This window comes from Coturnix japonica, chromosome 2 (genome assembly GCF_054131305.1).
Source record: "Coturnix japonica strain WE chromosome 2, WE-NBRP24, whole genome shotgun sequence".
Classification (NCBI taxonomy): domain Eukaryota; kingdom Metazoa; phylum Chordata; class Aves; order Galliformes; family Phasianidae; genus Coturnix; species Coturnix japonica.
In genome coordinates this window covers 135,406,186-135,425,917 of record NC_140664.1, presented here as the reverse complement: position 1 = coordinate 135,425,917, position 19,732 = coordinate 135,406,186, and the positions used below count along the sequence as shown (strand labels likewise).

The following is a 19,732-nucleotide window of genomic DNA, read 5'->3' as shown; positions in this document are numbered from 1 at the left end:
GGAGATCATTCGAAATGAGTCTTCCATTTTACAAAACAGAATAAGCTGTATGGGCATTGCATGAGCCATTGATTTCCATATGTGTCCTTGCAACAAGCCCAGACAAACATTCAGCTTTGAGTAGTGCATTCTGGTTCTCAGTGAGTGACTACTGGCACAGCAATGTTGGCATAAAAGTTCCCCTTCTGTAGGGGTTTAACATTTTCTTGTTGTCTTCTTTTTTTAGCCACCAGCTAAATACCTCCTGCCAGAACTGACAGCGTCAGACTATGGGAAGAAGTGTGTGGTCATTGATTTAGATGAAACTTTAGTGCACAGTTCATTTAAGGTGAGTACATCTGAAAGTGATCTCTTGCACCTCACCTCTGCCAGTGAATGCTGTGGGAGCTGTTAAGCAGCTTAATGTGTTAACTGGTCTTGCAGGCTCTCCCAGGATACCTGGGAGTTCTTGTTGTTCCTTCAGCAATTATTCATCCTAATGTAGCTTTGAGTAGCACAGACACCACTGGTTTTTGATACTGGGTCTGAAACACATCCTTGAAAGGTTGCTGGGTTTCATGGCTTTAGCCTGTAACTATTCCAACAAGGAGCAATGTTGAACAGGTACGGAACTTGTTGCTCTGAAATTGGGGTTCGCTTTTGATGTTTAAACGATGCCATATTCTTAGAGAATGGAAATTCAACACAGATGTATGCTGGGTAGATGGAGTAGATCTGAAGCATCCAGCGGTCACTGTGCTCCATTGCTGGAGAATATTGCTTTATGTGTAGTGGGAAAGCAAATAACAGCCTGCTGTCCTGATCTCAGAAGTGTTTTAAAGTATTCAGCTCTCACAGCAGGAGAGCAAATAACATTTAGCTGTTGCTGATGAGTCAGTCATTTTGCGAAGGAACTTCTGTAACCCTTCAGAATTCGGCATGGGGTGGAAGTTGTGGTGTTTTTCTATTATTTAAATGGGTCCAAAGTTAGAGAACTCAGTAATGCAGATAACCTAAATTGACTCAAGTGTTTCTGATCAGCAAGTGTTAGACATCAGTAAAACAGTAGGTTTATACTTCAGTACTGGAGAATTTTTAAGACTCCTTACTAATAGCAATCTGGAGTTAGCACTAGCTTTGCAGTCATTCAGTTTTGGTTACAATCCAGTTTTCACTGCAAGCATAAATTCAGCATTTTAATCCTGCAGTATTGAGTTGCCAGCATTTAAATATGCAAACCATAATTCATGTTGTGGTTAGAATTTGGCAACGCTCTGTCTTTGTTGACTTACAGAAGACCTTATATGGAGATACTAGAACAATATTCCTGTGCCTCCAACAGAAACTAAGATTTTTCTCTTTCTTTATTATGCCTAATGGTACACAGTGATTTGTGGTGGTGTACTGGAACCTCTTAACCTCAGTGCCAGATCCCTGTCTTCTGTACCCAGACTGAAACTGTGCCTGAGAATTGTTCAGCTGAAAGGGGAAGGGAGGAACCATGCCTTCTTCATTAAGTGAGAGTCAAAAATAGGCATGGAAAGCTGAATGTAAAAGTCCAGATTTACATAGTGCTAAGCCTAATCATTGTTTTTACTTGAAATGTAAAATGTAAATAACCTGGTGCTGTGATTTTTTATGTTTTTTTTCCAGTTCTCAAACGTAAATGAGGTTCCATTCAGGCAGTTAATATATATTTATTTAAGGAAATATGTGTTTAATGGTTGACATACTGTAAATCTTTTGGGCAGATGGTTTTAAACTGAGACAGGGGAGGTTTAGGTTGGATCTTAGGAGGAAGTTTTTCACCCAGAGGGTGGTGACGCACTGGAACAGGTTGCCCAAGGAGGCTGTGGGTGCCCCATCCCTGCAGGCATTCAAGGCCAGGCTGGATGTGGCTCTGGGCAGCCTGGTCTGCTGGTTGGTGACCCTGCACATAGCAGGGGGGTTGAAACCAGATGATCTTTGAGGTCCTTTTCAACCCAGACCATTCTATGATATAATTCTACAATCTGTGTGTGTAGGGTCAAGAGTGCTTGCTCAGTGGGCTCATCTTCAAATTTAATCATCCCATTTATTCAAAGATATTTAATGAGTATTAAGTATTTAGGAAAAAACAGAAGATTGTTCTGCTTGGTCTTGAACACGGTTCAGTCTGGAAGGGACCCGTAAGCATTCTTGCATCCAACTTATGGCTCCACACAGGACCACCCAAAAGAGAAAAGTAAACGTTGGAGCTTTAGTTGTTGAGTGTCTGTCAGTCTCTCCAGTGTGTGGTTTGGGTTTTGCTTTCATAAAGGGTGACTGAAGGAAGGTCATTGTGGCCATCAGAAATCCGATGAGTTGCCAGAAGACCAGGGGGTTTAACAGCTGTATGTACACTGCTGTACCTGGATAATTATGTACTTCTGTGGTTTCTTTTAGATGTTGTTTTCACTGAAATCTGTGCTTTACCCAGCTCCCCACTTAAAAGCCATAAGAGCGTACATAAAATTGTGATTTTGAGTACAAAAGGCTTTATTTAAAACACGCAGCATTGTAGAATTCATAATTCTGTTATGAAATAGGCTTCATATTTCAAATGCAGATAATTGTGTTGGATTTTTTCTAACACAGCCAGAGATGCAGGGTATTTAAAGTACTCTTTTATGAAAGCAGCAACATCTGAGGAAGGGTAACTCTCATCTTTTTATGCCTCTGCATATTTGTGAAGCTTCAGGAGAAGGTATTTGTCTTTTATGTTAAATGCACACTAAAGGAAAAAGTTTGAGGTGCTTTGGCAAGAGTAAAAAAGGAATAGATCGACATTATCGTTATCATTCCCATCATAAAACAATAATAGAGGTAAAAAATGGTAAATTATGAAATCAAGAAGATGTAAATACTGTCTTGTGTAAAATAAATTAAACCACATGCAGGTCTGGAATGTGGTCATATTCAAAACTGGCTGTGAAACTTTTCTGCTTTTTCTTTTTTAATAGAACGTTTTGAAAACTTTGAAGTTTTTCATTAAGTAGAGACAGTTTTCAGAAGTTCTTATTGGAAATGCTTTGTCTTCTTTCTCAGTCTCTCTGCGGTTCCCTCTTGGCATGTAAATGCTTCGTGTGTGCATCCCCAGAAGCCTTTAGCCAGCCAGCTCTGCAGACATTGCTCCTGCCTTCCCATCGTGATGAAGCGCAGAACCCCAGTCCACAGATCTCCCTTCCTTATTGCCTGTGCCAACACCACAGCTATGTGGTACCTCAGATACAAGTGGGGGAAGCACGTAGCTAGTTTAGAGTAATTTAGTTAGTGTTGCAAAGTCTTGAGGGTGAGTTTTATTGGTTAGCAAGAACTAAGTTGTCTAAACATAGCGTGGTTTTCTCTGACATCTGGTTGCTGCTGGTCCTGTTGGTAAGAAAGGTCAATTATAGCTGTGTGTTTTATCAGTGGGCTTCAAAACTTTGCAACTTGCAGTGACCTATTCTTTCTCTGCTGGTACAGAATGCTTGTCTTGCTGCAGGGAATCATGCATATAAAAATGATGCAAGTGTGTGCACATCTCTTCAAAGTATGCTTAGAGCTGGCAACCACTTGAGAACTGGTGGCTGAGTCTTATTGAGAGTTCATTTGGGTTTCTTTCAAGGTGAAGCTTTGGAACATTTGTGTACCTGTTCTCTTTGCTATTAAGAGAGCAGTATAGAATCACGGAATCATTAAGGTTGGAAAAGACCTCTAAGATTTCCATGTCCAACCATTATCCCACCCCCACTATTCCCACAGATCACATCCCTCAGTGCCACATCTCCATGGTTCTGAACACCTCCAGGGATGGTGACCCCACCACCTCCTTGGCAGCCTGTGCCACTGTATCACTACTCTTTCTAAGAAGAATTTCTTCCTAATATCCAACCTGAGTGTCCTTGGCACAACTTAAGATCATCACCTCTTGTCCTTCTTTGGAGGACTTCATGCAGGTAACAGCTGGTGCCTCCCCTGCGTCAAAGGCGGAGAGGTTGGTATCTAGATGTTTGCTTGTTAGAAGCCAAATAAAAGTGTAGATTTGGTCTTAATGAAGCTCTCTTTAGCTCTTTGTGGCACAGCATCATCATCAGAATTGGGCTCTCCAGCTCTAGCCACTGTGGATGTTTGGTTTTTGATAGTGGTTTACCAGCAGGGGTCCTTTGTGGAGCCAGCGGTTGGACTCAATGATCCCTACAGGTTCCATCCAGTTTGGGCTATTCTGTGATCTTCTGTCCCGTGCAGCACTAGCAGAAGTCAGACCAGACCAGCCTTACTGAGAGTGAACGTTGTGCTACGTATAAATTCTTATGGCTGTCATTTAACAGTGGAATGAGAATCTCCTTTCTGCAGTGAAAGGCATCAAGGTTAAGTTCTAGGTTAATGCTGCAGGATTCCCTTCCATTTTTCTTTGAGCATCCTTTAAAGCTCACTAGAGTGTGAGTTTGTAGCATTTTTCCTCAGCTGCTTCTTGGGACTCCTCAGCACCCTGAATGATTCTGCAGGGGCTCTTTTGAGATTCCCCACTTCTGCAAGGCCACCCTCATTTGTGCTACTTAAGCATTGATCCAGAAAGCCAGGAGGGAAGGGAGTGCAAGAGCTGAATGAGGCTGTTCTCCAATATAAACTCAACAGTGCCTTTCTTATTCCCAGCCAGACTGCTCCCAGGGTTTGTTTCAGGCTGTTACCATGAAGCACACTGTTAATCAGCCCAATTAACCAGGGCTCAGCAGCTTGCTCCTGCATCTCTTTCCAGGCTGTGGGTTACAAACTTCAGCAGGCTGCGTTTACATGACATTTGTTATCACAAACGTAATTGCGTGAGCCATACCAAAAGTTTCTACCCATTTGATGTCCATTTATACTAGTATATATTATTAGCTGTGTGTTCCCCTGTTACCACCACTGCCTAGCTAATGCTAGACTCCATGCTCTTAAACTGAGAATACATATCTCTGCTTTCTGAAGTCATTTGCCTAGACTTTAAGAAATGAGTTGTATCCAGCAGCTTAGAAAAATGGATTCAGGGACATGGGTAGGGTGTGCCTGCTCTTCCCTTCAGGTTTAAAATGCTGTTTTGCATGATTAATCCAGTTGGCATAGCACGTTTTTCAGGTATCGCATCTTAAGAATCACTTTAACTGTATGACTGAAGTCTTTCCTTGCAGCAGCTCCTGATTCAAATGACTTGTTTAGGTTTCACTTTTACCACTGCCTTTATTTTAAAATATCATTTATTTTTAAAAATCAGTGTAACCAGTGATGCTTACAAACTTATTCCTGAGAATTAAGTGTACGTTTATGCCTCTGATGTTTTCCCTCTGGTGCTGTTATTTCTAAAGTTGATTGATTTCCTTGTCATCCTTTCCAGCCAATCAGCAATGCTGATTTCATCGTTCCCGTTGAAATCGATGGAACCATACATCAGGTAAGCACTGTTGTTCATTTAACATTGCTTTGGTAGCACAGCTGTCTGCAGTGTCCCAGAGCATTGCCTTTCTGTTTGCTGCTCTACTTGCAGCAACTTGGGTTTTCTGCAGCATTCCTATTAAATAAGGTACGTAGCTTCTGCCTGCGAGTCTGCGTTGTAACTTTTCCAGTTCTTTAGAACTTCCTTTTCAGGACTTCAGTGCAGAACTGCTGGTCAGTTGTAGAACATTTTCAGTGAGGAAATGACCCAAGGAAAGGCTTTCAGATGTTGCTGCACCCATTAAAAAGCTGCTTCGTATGCTGCATTCCCTCCACAGACTGTGGAATATCTGCTATTAGTTCATACAGATGGAACTTTGAGGACCTATAAAGGAGATCAGGGTTTCTTCAGTTTTTGTGGCAATTTCCTTCTTCAGTTCCTCTGATGAGAGCTCTTAGAACTGCAGCATCTTTAAAGGGTCTAGGTATAACTTGAAGAAGACCATTTTTCTCTCTTGTTCTTTAAGACTTTCACTTAAGACTCTGAAATTGCTTTTAGTAAATGCATAACACACCTCATATAGAAATCAGTCCCCTCCACGTACCTTAGTTGGATGTCTTTAACCAGCAGTCATTGCTGAAAGCCTTGAATGAAGCAATGTACAGTACTGTAAGTGAAGCTGAGCCTTTCTGATAAATAAAGCTTGCAAAGTGTTTCAAGCAGACTTTGTTGAGTTATTTTAAGTTAAAGATGATGCACTTATTGAGTTGCAAATCTCTGGATGTGATTCAGTTGAGATTTTAAATACTTTTGTTTCTGAAATTCACTCTTTTTGTAGAGATTATTTTGTATTTGGACAAATAGGATTGTATTTTTAGCTTGCAATAATTGATAGATGATAAAGTTAACTCCTAATTTTGATTTCCTCTTATGAAAACCATCTGTGTAACTGTCACTCAACATGATGACTGAATCATTCAGTGGACTGAAATGGATCGTAAAAGCGATTGTTGCTTCTGTGCTGTGCCTGTTTTGTGTAGAGAAAAATCAATATTTCGGGTGCTTTAACCTATGATGTTCACTAGAACAAATGTGTCTGTGATGGTTTGTGTTGCAGCAGTGCCTGTCCTCATTTGGTTTGGGTTTCAATTGTGCTTGGTGCTGTAATGGTGACATTTTTTTTCTCCTAAAGCTTTATAGAATGCTTTTGAAAGGGAATAAAATAGGTTGCCTAACAACCTATTTGCAATGAAACCACCAAAGACTGGGCTTTACTGTCAAGCACTCCAAAAGCTTTTCCACTCCTCGCTGCCAACATTCACCAAATGTAATACAGTTAGACAAGGTGAAAAAACAAACATGGGAATTTTCTTAATATTTAAAGGTATAGAGGGGAACAGGTCAAAGGAAGTGGGTTTGTTCGTACCCTAAACTTGAAGGGTAGTAAGGATGCTCTTGACAGGAGGTCAAATGAAGTGAGTTTCTGAATGTGCCTCATTGGAGACCTCCTGTGTGATTTTCAGGAATCATTTAATCTCAGTGAGCTTCCAAGTTCTCTGTCTCTAAAACTGGGGGAAACATCTCAGTCAGAGCTGGTGCTTAAATGGGTTTAATGGTAGGGAATTTGTGATCCTCGAAGTAAAGGTGATTTATCCATCTGAATTTGTCGTCTTTATCATCTTCTCAAGGAATTTATCTATTCAAAGGTGAAGGAAATAGTTTTATCTATATAAAACGCCATGGGATGTGTGAGTGGTGGAGCACATCCTATCTGCCTTAGGTAGAACCCCCATAGAAAACAAATGGAGAACAAGCTTTCAGAAGTGCCCATTTGGAAAGAAATTTGACTCAGGTTTTCTTCAGATCTCATATACCAGAGTTACTTTTACATGGTGAATTTGTGTTTGCCTTCGTATTGCTGTACGCTTCCTGACTTTCATAATGACTTATTTAACAAGTTTTGCTTATGGTACATATTATATTCTTTGTTGTTGTGCAGCAAAGTCATTCAAAAAGACTTATCTTGAATTTTTGGGTGTTTTTATCCTGTGTAATCCGGAGGTCAGAGAAGCTTTTACTCTCCTACAGAAAGGTCCATTGGATCATTGTCTTGGATAAACTAGCTTGCTTAGATTAAAGGAAATAGCTTTTCTGAACACTCCCTGACCCTCTTAATCATAGAATCCTAGAATCATGGCCTGGGTTGAAAAGGACCACAATGATCATCCAGTTTCAACCCTGGGAAGTGTTCCTGAATGTAACTTGTTCATTAATTGCAACTGTATTTTAAGTGGTTTATGTATCAGTAAATAATTACTTGGTATTTACTGTTGAAAGATAAAGAGATGTTTAGGGAGTCTACTATGAACATAATGTACAAAGTGGTTTTTAATGTTGGGAGCAAATGCCATTCAAATAATACACTTTTTTTTCTCCGATGACCAAAACCCCTTATTTCTGTTATGGAAGGCTGTCACCTGGTTCAAGTAATCCAGGATAGGCTGTATCCATTCCTGCTGGCCTATTCTTGGTTACTTGCACTGGGAGGCAGCCACAGCTCTGCAAGTCAGGAAGACAAGGCTGGAAGACACCGAACTGGGATGGCAAAGCTGAAGGATGCCAAACTGGGAAGATGAGGCTGGAGGACGTGTATTATTTTCCCTGTGAGGGGAAAATACGGAAGCTGGAGGTGTCACGGGCGGAATTATTTGTCATTACTTGAAGATTGTGTGATTCTGAAGTTCATTCTGTAATGCAGTTCTGTCTCTTTTGGTTTGCGAATGCTAAATCTTCTTAGGATAGGACTGCTTTGAGGTATATAAACTGTATGTGGAAGTATGAAACGCCTGAAAATAGTTCAAGATGGTTCTTCATGTGCTGCCATTAGCAGCTGTAAATCCAGAATCCAGTGAAAACATGCCTAGTGCCTGATTCATCCCTCGGCATTTAGAAATAAGGTTCATAGAAAGTGACTGTATTCCTTTAAATTCTTCTTGTGCTTAGAAAGATATTAGCGAGCATACAGTACAGGAAAAAATGGAGGTTTTGTTAATGCCTGGAAAGGCAGTGTGTAAATCTCTGAAAAATGCCAGGAGCCAGTTAGTCTAGAGACTCAAACTGAAGCCATCAGGCAGCAGAGGGAAAAGCCAAGCCACAAATAACCACGCTACATTGAGATTCAAGTCCAGGAGCTGACAGAGTAAAGGGAAAAAATTCCAAGTGAGGAGGAAGAGGAGAAAAGAGCCTCACTGTCGGCCGAAGAAAGCTTTTTATGTGAAGTAAAGCAAAGAGATTTTGTAGCCCAGGATACGAGTATGCCTGCAGTTGCTTCCAGGATCTAACTGGGACTTCTTAAAGCAATTTCAAGCGGAATATCCATCCAGAGGATGAACAAATGTTGCTCTGGAGAAAATGAGTCTTGCTTTAAAAGAAAGGGATGAAGGAGCTGAGGCCCTTTGCAGGGAGGAAACATAGTGAGACCTCCTCTGACAAGGCTAGAAACTAACAGAGTAGTATGTATTACTAACAAGGCACTTAAAGGAGGAGCAAATCTGTTGGCCTGGGTCCAGTTGGTAACATGTAAGGGAAGCTGAGATATGGGAGGGTGAGGTTGTCCTGTGTTTGATCTAAAGAGCAGAACAGACAATGCAACCTAAAAATGCTGTGTACGTGCAGCTCCTATTGAACGGGTGCTGCTGTGTGACTACAGGAGAGCTGAATGTTGCAAAGAGTGCATTCACTTCTGTGAGCTCTCCTGCATGCAAGGCTGTGCCTGCCAGGTTGGTGCTGCAGGCTCCCACTGTGGCAGAGATGGGTTTTGCGCAAGCAGCAGCATCCATATCCTTGGCTGGGAGTTTGGGATTGCATTCCAAGAGGGATTTCGTTGCCAGTACAGGCGTAAATAAAGATGGAGAGGAAAGGAGATTGCTGCTGCAGCTGAAAACGCACGGTTTTAAAAGGGAAATTAATACTAAAGTCCAGCACTTACTGTCTAAGAACTATTTTAAGACCCTGGGGTGTCTATTTGTGCTCTCTAAACTAAGGTATACAATTTCAGGTTGAAAAATGAAGAACTTTGTTACGAAGTGTATAGAGTTAATGAGCAACTTTTGTCCTGCTGTCTTTTCTCTTACAACTTGCAAGTCAGATGGCTTTCTTTCTGGGTACCCAAATGCAGAGTGACTGCAGCTGCAAAGGAAATAGTGCAGAGCCACTTTGCATAGTGGGACTGAAGAATTAATTGCACTGCTAGAGGAGAGGAAGTTAGTTGGTATATGCTTAGTGAAATACAGGAAACTTTGCTGTAATTACCTGGAAAGAGCAGTGTGACAGTGCAGCTATCGAGTGCCTTCAGTTCATAACATGACACCATTGATGAGTTGGGAGCTGCTGTGGTTTTTAAAGGGAAAAAAAAAAGTCTGCATGATCAATTTTGGCTACATTGTAGTTTGATTGCATTGCTTATATCTGAACTGCAGTTAAGCTTAATAAAAAGCACTTAGCATGAAGGCTTGGTTTGCTTTCTGTGAGCCAATTGCCACCTGAAGCAAAGTGGGAAAGTAATTAACATTTCTGCTTTCGTCATGAAGGTACAGCTCCATCATCTCGGCTTTTAATAAAACTTGGCTGTCAGATTTAGGTGTTAAATTTCAGATCCCTCTTATGCAACTTCCATTCCTTTGCTAGAGGCTCTCGTTGCACATTGCCATTTCCATATTCTTCTCCTGCAGGCTTTTACCTTTTTGTTCCTATGAATGTAGAAAATACATGCAGTTAATCTAGTTGTCCTGCACACCAAAGGAATAACTCCTGAAATCACATCAGGCTTGCAGTTCTGCTTAAATCCAGTTACATGCCAGGCTTTCCCATTTGAAGTTTCTAGCAGTAGGAGTTATTTGCCAAATGAAGAAGATAAGGTGCTGCTGGTGTTTTCTCTCCAGCTTTTAATCTAACCCCAAACAAGGTAGATAAATATTTTTTACATGCAGCTTCTCCTCTTTGGCTTCCCAGTGCATTGCAGCCTACTTACAGGCTTTCTGCACAGCAATTACCTTATCGTGCTGTTCTCCAGGATCGCAAATCATTTTGCTTGCTCTGAAAAGATGAGCAAGGAGGTTCTAATCTTCATTAATCTGATGACTGGCAGTAGGCAGCCAGACTACCTGGATCCTTGTCAGTGCAAGAAGGCTGTGCTGCATTGCTGAACTCGGGCTGCTCCAAAGCAGGATCCCAACTATTCCCCTTCTCTCTCTATGGCATGGTGACTGTAGGAGATGTCTTTGCAGCCCATGCATTCAAATTGTTCCATACTGAATGTCTGTTTTTATTGTGCATACCTTTTGTTTTATCATTGAGCACTTGCTTGCTAACTTTTCTTTTTTCAGGTGTTGGGATTACAGTGGTGGGTTGGGTTTTTTTGCCTTCCTTTTACCTTAAACACCACTTGGCCTAAACAGTCGTTGTCATTCCAGGTGTATGTATTGAAACGACCACATGTGGATGAATTTCTTCAAAGGATGGGAGAGCTCTTTGAATGTGTCCTCTTCACAGCAAGTCTAGCCAAGGTTTGTTCCTCTCTTCATCCCATTAACCCACATGATGCTGGACTTCGGGCTGGCTTTTCTATGGATAATTATTTCCGCAGTTTGGCACTATCTTAATTTTTCCCCTTCTTTTCTGCTTCTTTGTCTGACAGTGTGTACTTTGTCTGCTAGTGTGTGGGTAAGTGTTCCCATGGTGACGCTATCACATATGGGCTCGGCTCATCATGTAGCCTCCATGCATTGCTCATAATGCCAATATGAAAGGCTTGCAAGTTACCATGGTTATAGTGAGAAATTAGAACAAGTAGCGGGCGAGTGCAGCAGTATATTAAAGCTGGGCACGAAATAAAATACACTGTATTTAAACACTACCCTCATGATCAAACAGTGACTCAGAAATTTATTGCGTATGAAGAATTTGGACGGTGTTTTTTGTCCTGTCAAGGTGCAATTGCAATCTGTGCTTAGGAAATCAGACATTTTGTTTAAAGCTTGAAATAACCAACAGGAGTATTTTGTGCCCTATTGTAGCAGTAGTGCCTTGTAGGTAGTGCTGTGGTAGACACGGTAGTAGTGGACACATAAAATGCAATTCTTCCTCAGTATTGTGTTTGTGATGTCTTGTTTATAAAGCTGTGTTTGTTATTTTTTAATAATATGTATTTAGTAATATATAATATGTAGAGTAAGTTTTTACTCCAGTATGTCATTGAGATTGGTGGAAGGAGAAAGGACCCTGTGTGATCTCCCATAGTGCCTTATTAGGGCATTCATCCCTGTGCTCCGTCTGCCACGTTCTGTTCAATCACTTCACTTTCTTATTTACTTGGGCTTTTTTTCATGGACAGTTGTATCAACTGTTGGATCCTAAGTTGTGCCTCACTTCAGTTATCACCTCATATATGAAATGGTACAGTTTGAGTTACTGACCTTTGGAGAATTTCCCAAATACTGCACGCAAGCTTCATGACACCTTTTGTCTGCTCTTTTACGGCCCAGTTATGCAATTTGTTAATCTTGGAGCTCATTCCATGCCCATTGTTTGGAAAAGCTGCATCTGGCCGAGGTGATTGCATTGCAGTTTGTCTTCAGAGGGTGCGTGGAAATGAATCAGTTGGGGAAATGGCTTCCTATTGATTTTCTGTTAGTGTTCATTGGTTTTATGGTAATATTCGTGGAGATCTCTGGGTCCGCCAGCTTCTGAGTGTAAAAGGGGAACTGTAAGATGACCCTAAGAATAAAACACAATCACAGAAATCGTTAGGGTGCAAGTTATCTTTCTTCTGTGAGATAACGGTTCAACTTTTGCTTTATCTCTCTATTAATCCCTTCAGCTTTGCAGGGTTGTCAGGCAATTAACAAGGAGCAGGGAAGGAAAAGAGGAAAAAGTATTTTATCTGAAATTGTTTTTGTCTTCCTTCTTTATAGCTCTGTGAATTAACCTTAGCTATGCATCACTAACTTGGTGTTCTACCTTCTTTTTTCAAGTATGCAGACCCAGTGGCCGACTTACTGGATCGCTGGGGTGTGTTCAGGGCAAGGCTATTTAGAGAATCCTGTGTTTTCCACCGGGGAAATTACGTGAAGGATCTGAGTCGGCTGGGACGTGAGCTGAGTAAAGTTATCATAGTGGATAATTCTCCTGCATCTTACATCTTCCATCCTGAAAATGCAGTAAGTATTCTTATTCCAGCACCCAAGCGTAGCTTTGTCTTTCTGGTCCGTTCCCAGACCTTCTTGATATGGCAAATGCACTTTCAGAACGCTAACATTTCTTGTTTCTGCATCTTCTTAGGCTGCAGGTAGATTCTGGTGAAGGGCTGTGGCAAATAGATCTTGACAGTGTGTCACAGTCACGACTGCTCATCTGCTTCTAGTTTTAGCTTTTGGCATGAAGTCCATCAGTTTTGAGAAATACCGAGCAGTGCAGAACCTAACGTAACTCACCAAGCTCTAAATTAAAGTAAAGTTGCCCTCAGTGTCTTTTTTGTCCTTTTTAGCAGCACTTCTAGTAAGGACAGCTTACTTCAACTGCTCCTGGTACTCATCTTCTTTCACTGTGGGAAAGAAAATGTTTTATTAGGAAAAAAATATATATATTTTTCTAATGGCTGTCTGCGTTCTGAATTCATGGATAAGGGGAAGAAAAATATCAAGGTCCTGTTGTTTTACATTTGTAAGAGTTTTTGTGACAGCTCACTTTGTGGTTGGAGATGTCAGTCAGCAAGTTCATCAGGTGTCAGAAATAAGGATAAAAGTCAGGCAGCGGATCTTAAGGGAGAAAAAAACAGCAGCAGTGCATGTTCTCACAGAGTGATTCTACTCCTGAAGCTGTGATGGAATGGTCTGGCATTGGCTCCTTCCATTGCTGCTGTCGGTACAGATGTGTTTTGTCACTGCCTGGACAGCAAGCTGGAACTTCCCTTATATCTATTGGCTTGTAAACAACTGGGCCGTGTCACGTTTCTTTGATGATTTTAGGCTGCCTTTTCTGCGAGCTGTTAAAATTAGTGTAGGAAGCTTTTATCAGGGATGGCCTTTTGCATGGTTCTGCCTCCCCGGTTAGCATTTTTTAGTCTGAACTTCTTTTTTTTTACCACAATAAGCTTTTAAATTCGCATCTTAATACTGTGCTGCCATGAATCATTAGGCGAAAACGTGGGTTTTTTTTCTGGTTGGTGCCACACGTGGTTTAAAGTTGCTATTTATAATAACCAGGAGCTGTAAGTCTAATTTATGTTCATGGTTAAAATTAAAAACCTCATCCAGATCGTCATTTGGTATCTCGGAGCTCAGTGCCAAGAAAATAATGAGCTGTAGAAATTTGGGAGGTGAAATTAAAGACTGTCAGAATGGTTTAATCATATATAGGAAAGTGCTGCTAGCTGACTGATAGCTGAGGCTCTGCAGAAACCAAAGCATGCAACTTAGATCCAAGATAGTCTTTAAAAGACCTCAGTATTCTCCCACAGTAAAAATGCACACAACTCCTTCCCCAAATCCAGCCCACATTTAAGGTTTAGATGTTATTAGATGCGTTATTTTCCAAACCCACTCCCAAGGTGTTTTGACTTTTAATTGGAGGGAACTGTTCAAGTATCTGCTGTTCACAGTTTTCCTCCTTAGCCGCATGTGCCAGAGGAAGCTGTTGCAGCATGCCTGTGTTCAGTGACTCACACTGATAATACTGAGAGGGAAAGAAAAGACTTGCTCATTAATAGGTGGGCTATCATTGCAGCTATGTAAGCTACATCTATGCAGGCAAAGCTCGCACTCTTCCTTCACATCAAGAAGCCTTCATAGCACTGTTGGTTCTCTGTTTCAGGTGCCTGTGCAGTCCTGGTTTGATGACATGACAGACACAGAGCTGCTAGATCTTATTCCTTTCTTTGAAGGACTAAGCAAAGAGGAAGAAGTTTACAGTATGCTTCATAAACTCTGCAACAGGTAGCCCTTAACTTTGACTGACTTGTGCTACTAGGTTGCAGTTGCTAGAGGATGTCTCCATCTTTTTCAGCTCATTCAAATGTAAGCTCTGGGGAGGTCACTCCTGTCAGAAGTGCTACTCTCGATCTTCCTGTTACATTGGACACAAAGGACAATCATGAGTGATGCTATTAAGCCTTCAGAAGCCTGACTCCTAAGGTCACGTGTTCAGACTACTTTTTTTTTTTTTTTTTTAAATGAAAAAAAAAAAAAAGAAAAAGAAAAAAAAGAAAAAAAAAGGAAAAAAAAAAAAGAAGCTATTTTAAATGGGACTCTTTTAATGAATTTCATAAATGGACATCTTTTACTGGATCAGCTTTTCTTAAAACATGCCAAAAAAAAGAAGCTTGTATTTCAGCAGTTGAATTTCTCTCCCTTCTCTTCCCCTCCCACTATGCAGACAATTTTACCCCCCTGCTTAGAGCAGTTGACCTGACTCTGAATTTTTTCTTACAGAATGAAGTGCCTTTTTGAATGTTATTTTAAGATAAAAATTCATTTTTGTATAAGACTTATTTCCAGACATCTTTTAGTCTTGTATTGTCTAAATGCTTTAAAAGGAAAAAAGGAAAAAAAAAAAAAAAAAAAGAAAAAAAATTTATAGAGCACTGTAATATATAACAAAGGAAAAAAAGTTAAAAACAAAGATGCTGGGTTCCTGTCTCCACGCTGACATTAAGTTGTACTGCATTTTGTCATGCTCAGAAAGTTTAAGTGTTTGTGGGAGGGGGTGATTTGGGTCACTGATGCGGTTTATGGATACAGCTTTGAACATATCTGCAGTTGTTTTGAGTATTAGGGAGTGACGGAAGTGAGAACATAGGGTGACAAATAGATCCGAAGCACCTTTAATTCTAGACAGATGAAGTTCTGTTGTCTCTGCTTACGCACAACTGTCATGCCTCTCATCTTTTGGAAAATGATTATCTTGGGAGAACGGGGAGGAGATCTATTTATTAGTTCAGAATTCTTTCCTTCAAAAGAGACCCCTCTGGGTAAGCTGAATCTGTATGGAGCTGTTTTGGAGTACTTTTTTTTTCTTTTAATTGCTGCTACTGTATTCTCACCAAATGGAGTTGACCATCGGCTGTTATACTGTTTTTGCCACTGTGCCTGTGCTATGAAACATTTTCTGTAAGCTGCAAACTTGGGCAATAAATAAAACGCAGGCTTCGTAACCTTTACGTATTAATCCTATGGTATTCCAGAGATACCAGAGAACTCAGTAAAAGGTGACCTGCAAAGGAAATTTTATTAATCTTCATATTATTTGTGTCAGTTCAGATGAAATCCTCTTCTTTTTTTATTGGTATATAAAGAAGCAAAAAAGTATTTTTCCCTTATCTGATTCATATTTCTTCTTTTCCAAGGTGCAATGTACAGGCAGGGAGCTATGTCAGGTCTTCCCAGGAGGGCAGAATAACCAACCTAGATTGTCTCCACAGTGCTCCTCTGCTTTGGGGCTGACTGAATCTCACTCTGAAGCTGGAGTTCTGCTTAGCGTCTCTTCCTCTCAAGTGTCATTGTTACACTGGGATAACTTTGAAACTATTTTAAGCCCTTTGAAGGAAAATGCACTTATTATTTGTTTTCCTTTCCAGCGTCACCTTTTAACTTAATTATTTTCTGCACCTGAAATCTACACACGTAAAATTTGCAGCTACATTTGGTTGCCGCCAAAGTAAACCAAATGTGAGGAGATGGTGCTTCTAATTAGCATAGCGCTACATTCTGAGCAGCGGATCCCCCTTTGCCTTTCCCTTTCTTCTTGAAAAGTCTTGACAGACTTGGAGGGGAAAAAGACTTAAAAGCAAAAGCGATGGACTCATCATCCTTGTCTAACCCATTGGTGAAGCAGCTTAAGGAATCCATTCATAGAAGGGCAGGCCAGCCTATACAGGCAGCAAGTAGGTTGGTGTGGATGCAGTGTGAGCTGGGGGATGACCTGGCCCTCACAGTGAGGGTGATAGAGGCAGCCCAGGGACACTTGTGAGTCTGTGTGGCGTCACCATTTTGTTTCCTCACCAGCTGGCATTACCTTAGTACTGTATGACTCTGTGCCACAACAAAAGACAAAGCTGACACTTAAACGTACGAAAAACAGCAACAATAGCAAAAGCATATGTTGCTTGGGGAAAAAAAAAAAAAGCAACAAAAAACCAACACAACATATGGATTCTGGTTAGTCCATTAACGTCGACTTTCACTTTGAGATGATTGTTTAATTTTGTATTTGAATTCAGAGCAATGAAACCGTAAGCTGCCAAAAAGCTGTTGTCTGAGCAGTATTTTCAACTGTGTTTGTAGCTCCTGTGTTACAGATGCAGTTTGCAGGGAAGTATTCAGGTCGTAGTTAGTTGTGCAGGTATGATAGGAATGGCTGAAAATATTCAAAGACTTTCTCGCTAGCATTAGACCAAACAATCTTCCAATTAGACAATGAGTAACCCCCCGAGACGTCCCCGTTTTACGGTTGTAACCTATTACGTGTGAGATGAACGTGTTGTTAGTTTGCATTTACGAAAGCAGCAATTTCATGAACCAGTTGCCTTAAGTCTGTGAATGAATGTTGATTATCCAAGTGTCTTGTATTGTTTTCCAATCCACATAGAATGGACAACTGAACTTCTGTTCCAGGTTCTGGATGAACGGTTCCGATGCCGCTCTGTACAGCCCCACTTGTTCTGTATTGTTTAGTTCAGCTCTTGAAATGCACAAATTTCCAGCGGGAAAAAAAAAAAAAAACCCAAAAAAAACATTATTTTAACCGAGCAAAGCATTAAAACTTGGTGCCAATACAAAGGGATGAAACCTAGCAACAGTTTTGATCTCCGCTAACATTTGAGGATTCTTTTCTGTAATGTCTGCTGTAGGTTTGTTGGTCTTGTTATAAACTGGGGCTTTTTCATTTGTTGGTTGCTTTTTTCTTTAATTCATTCCCATTGAAATAAACATGGAGTGTTCAGAGCTTTCCTGGCTATTCAGTTTAGGGCAAAGGGATCAAACCACCACATTTGTTTATTGTGTAAGAATCCATGTTTTTAAGTTAGCACGAATATCCACGCACTGTGTGTTGAAAGCATCTAGAATCTAACAAAGCAATATAGTTCTCTCCACAAAGCCAGAGAAACGAGGGGAATGTCTGCAAGATTTGCAATACGGGTATTTGATTGTATTATAAATACAGGATCTCAACAAATCAAAACAGGAGCGAAAAAGGTTTTCCTAAAGCTCTCACGTTATTTCCAAGTGCAGTTAAATGCAGACAGGGCTGGCGCTCACCCTGGTTCTCAGCTGCATTAGCAGAGAAGCATTAAGGAGTCTTTTCCAGTTGGTCGTTCAGTCCAGCGAAAGCAGTGCTGCCTGACCTGAAGTTCCGTTGTCCGTTTTGTGTTGGGTTCACAAAGGTTTTTTTGCCTGTTATGGGTATTTTTTAATTAAGCTGTAAGGCAGAATGCCATCGATCCTTGAAACTCAACCGAAGCGTTACGGTTAAATCTCCATGTGTAAACTTAGGGCTGTGCATGGAATATTCGTCCACCACCGATGGGAGATGGCAGCAGCGTGCTGTGCTCATCAAGGCGGCTTCGGAGGAGTAATCTGTTGTTCAGCCCTTCAGTCTTTCTTAAGCAGTAGAGTCATACGTGGAAGAAACTCAACACCTGGAGAGACGGGGCTACCGGTGAAAGCGGTCACTTCATCATCACAGCGTGATTCTGATGAGCCTGGTTGGGGACAACGCATGGAAAGGACAGCGGTGTGTACTGATGTTACAGCTTTGGAAATGTCAGTGTAAAAACAAAACAACCAACCACCACCAACAACAAAACCCACAAACTTGTAGCTATATGATTTCCAAACACGTAATCCTCTGTTTTACGGATTCTTTTTAACTAATAAAACACAGTACCGCACAGCCCTGTTTGTAAAACAAAACCTAGTTTGTGCCTCTGATTTCCAAGGTGCTGTGATGTGTGCCTTTGTGGGGCAGGAGGGCAGGTGAGGCGCGGGGCCGTCGCTGCACACTCGGGGTAAAACTATGCAACACCAGCTGTCAGGTCGCTGTTTCACATTCTGTTGTAACAACCCAGCTGACATCTTTCTTTCTTCTTTCTATCGGGAGCTTCTTAACAGAGGAGTTTAAGCAATGGAAATGTTTCTTGGTGATTTCTTTTTCTTATTCCTAATAATGGAGCTGTTTACACTTTAATGCAATGAACAATCCAGCGATACTTGAGAAACACTACAGATACCATATGAGTGTTTTCAGGAGAGAGAAGTGTTGTCAATCAGGTTTTGAATGGTTTCTTTACTGTCACAAATAATAAAAAGATTTTACCAATGTAGTTACTTGTGCATGTAATACTTCTCTGGGCTCACAACAGGAATGCTTTATGAGCAGAAAACCTCAGGCCTGTTACAAGCAGCTGGCTCCAGATAACTCGCTAGCTGGAATTTGGGGCTGTTCCTGGGATTGGTTGGAATGGCCTTGATTGCCCTCGCTTTGTGATGGGTTGGGGTTTTTTTTGTTAGTGTGTTTGTTGAGTTTTACTCATCTCTAGCTGCTTCTCAGGGTAAGCACGGCTGCCTCTCGCTCAGTAAATCAACTATCTCAAAGTTCACAAAACATCTCTTCTGTAGAAGTGAGAAAGATACTGTTGTCCTGTCCCCAGTGACTGAAACCACTTGCAGAACTGAATATGGCACCATCTACATACGTACCTTTGTGCACATGCCTCCAAGCTGCTTCTGCCCTTTTATTGTGTCCTGACTCAGAAGGAAAGCCATCTGCTCTGACGTTCCCTGCACCGTGTGCTGGGCTCTTCCAGGACAAGCCTGCAAAGCTTCCTTCTCAAGTGCTGATTTGGAGGCAGCCGTGCAGAGGGGCAGGTTGTCCCGGGGTTGCCCAAGCGACATCTGGAAGCACAGCTTGAATTTAAGTCAAATCCCTTCTCTATTGAAGTAGATCTGCATTACAATGGTGCGCCTTTACCACGCAATGATTGAAACTGATGAGGTTTGGTCATCCCTTAAGCCAGCAGCAGGCTGAAGTTTTGATGTGGTGGCTGCATCAGCCTGGCATGTGGATAGAGCTCAGAGGACGCGCTCACCTCTGTGACCACCATCGCTCCATTTCACAGCAATCTCCTGGCATGCTGTAGCCACGTTTGATTGAGACTGACATCGCACAGAGATGCTGGGACAGAGAAATGAAGGTCATCAGCCTTATCGGTCAACTGGAGCTGGGTGCCAGCAGGGCCAAGGCTGGATTCCCCATTTGGCACCATCAAGGACCGCTGTTCTCAACACAGAG

The 19,732-nt window shown here is 41.3% G+C and overlaps 1 protein-coding gene across 9 annotated transcripts in view; it reads left to right on the top strand.

The window, feature by feature from the left end:
- The window catches only part of CTDSPL (CTD small phosphatase like), a 64,776-nt gene extending 46,012 nt beyond the window's left edge, over window positions 1-18,764 (top strand). For 7 of the 9 annotated variants that reach the window (XM_015852922.3, XM_015852921.3, XM_015852920.2 and 4 more), the window contains 5 exons: window positions 227-328; window positions 5,351-5,407; window positions 10,861-10,953; window positions 12,421-12,606; window positions 14,258-18,764. In XM_015852922.3, the coding sequence (XP_015708408.1) occupies window positions 227-328; window positions 5,351-5,407; window positions 10,861-10,953; window positions 12,421-12,606; window positions 14,258-14,383 (564 nt within the window). In that variant the 3' untranslated portion in view covers window positions 14,384-18,764. The remainder of the gene's footprint in view (window positions 1-226; window positions 329-5,350; window positions 5,408-10,860; window positions 10,954-12,420; window positions 12,607-14,257) is intronic. The other 2 variants (XM_085539069.1, XM_085539066.1) reach the window with 2 other exon arrangements.
- Window positions 18,765-19,732: the final 968 nt, after the last annotated feature.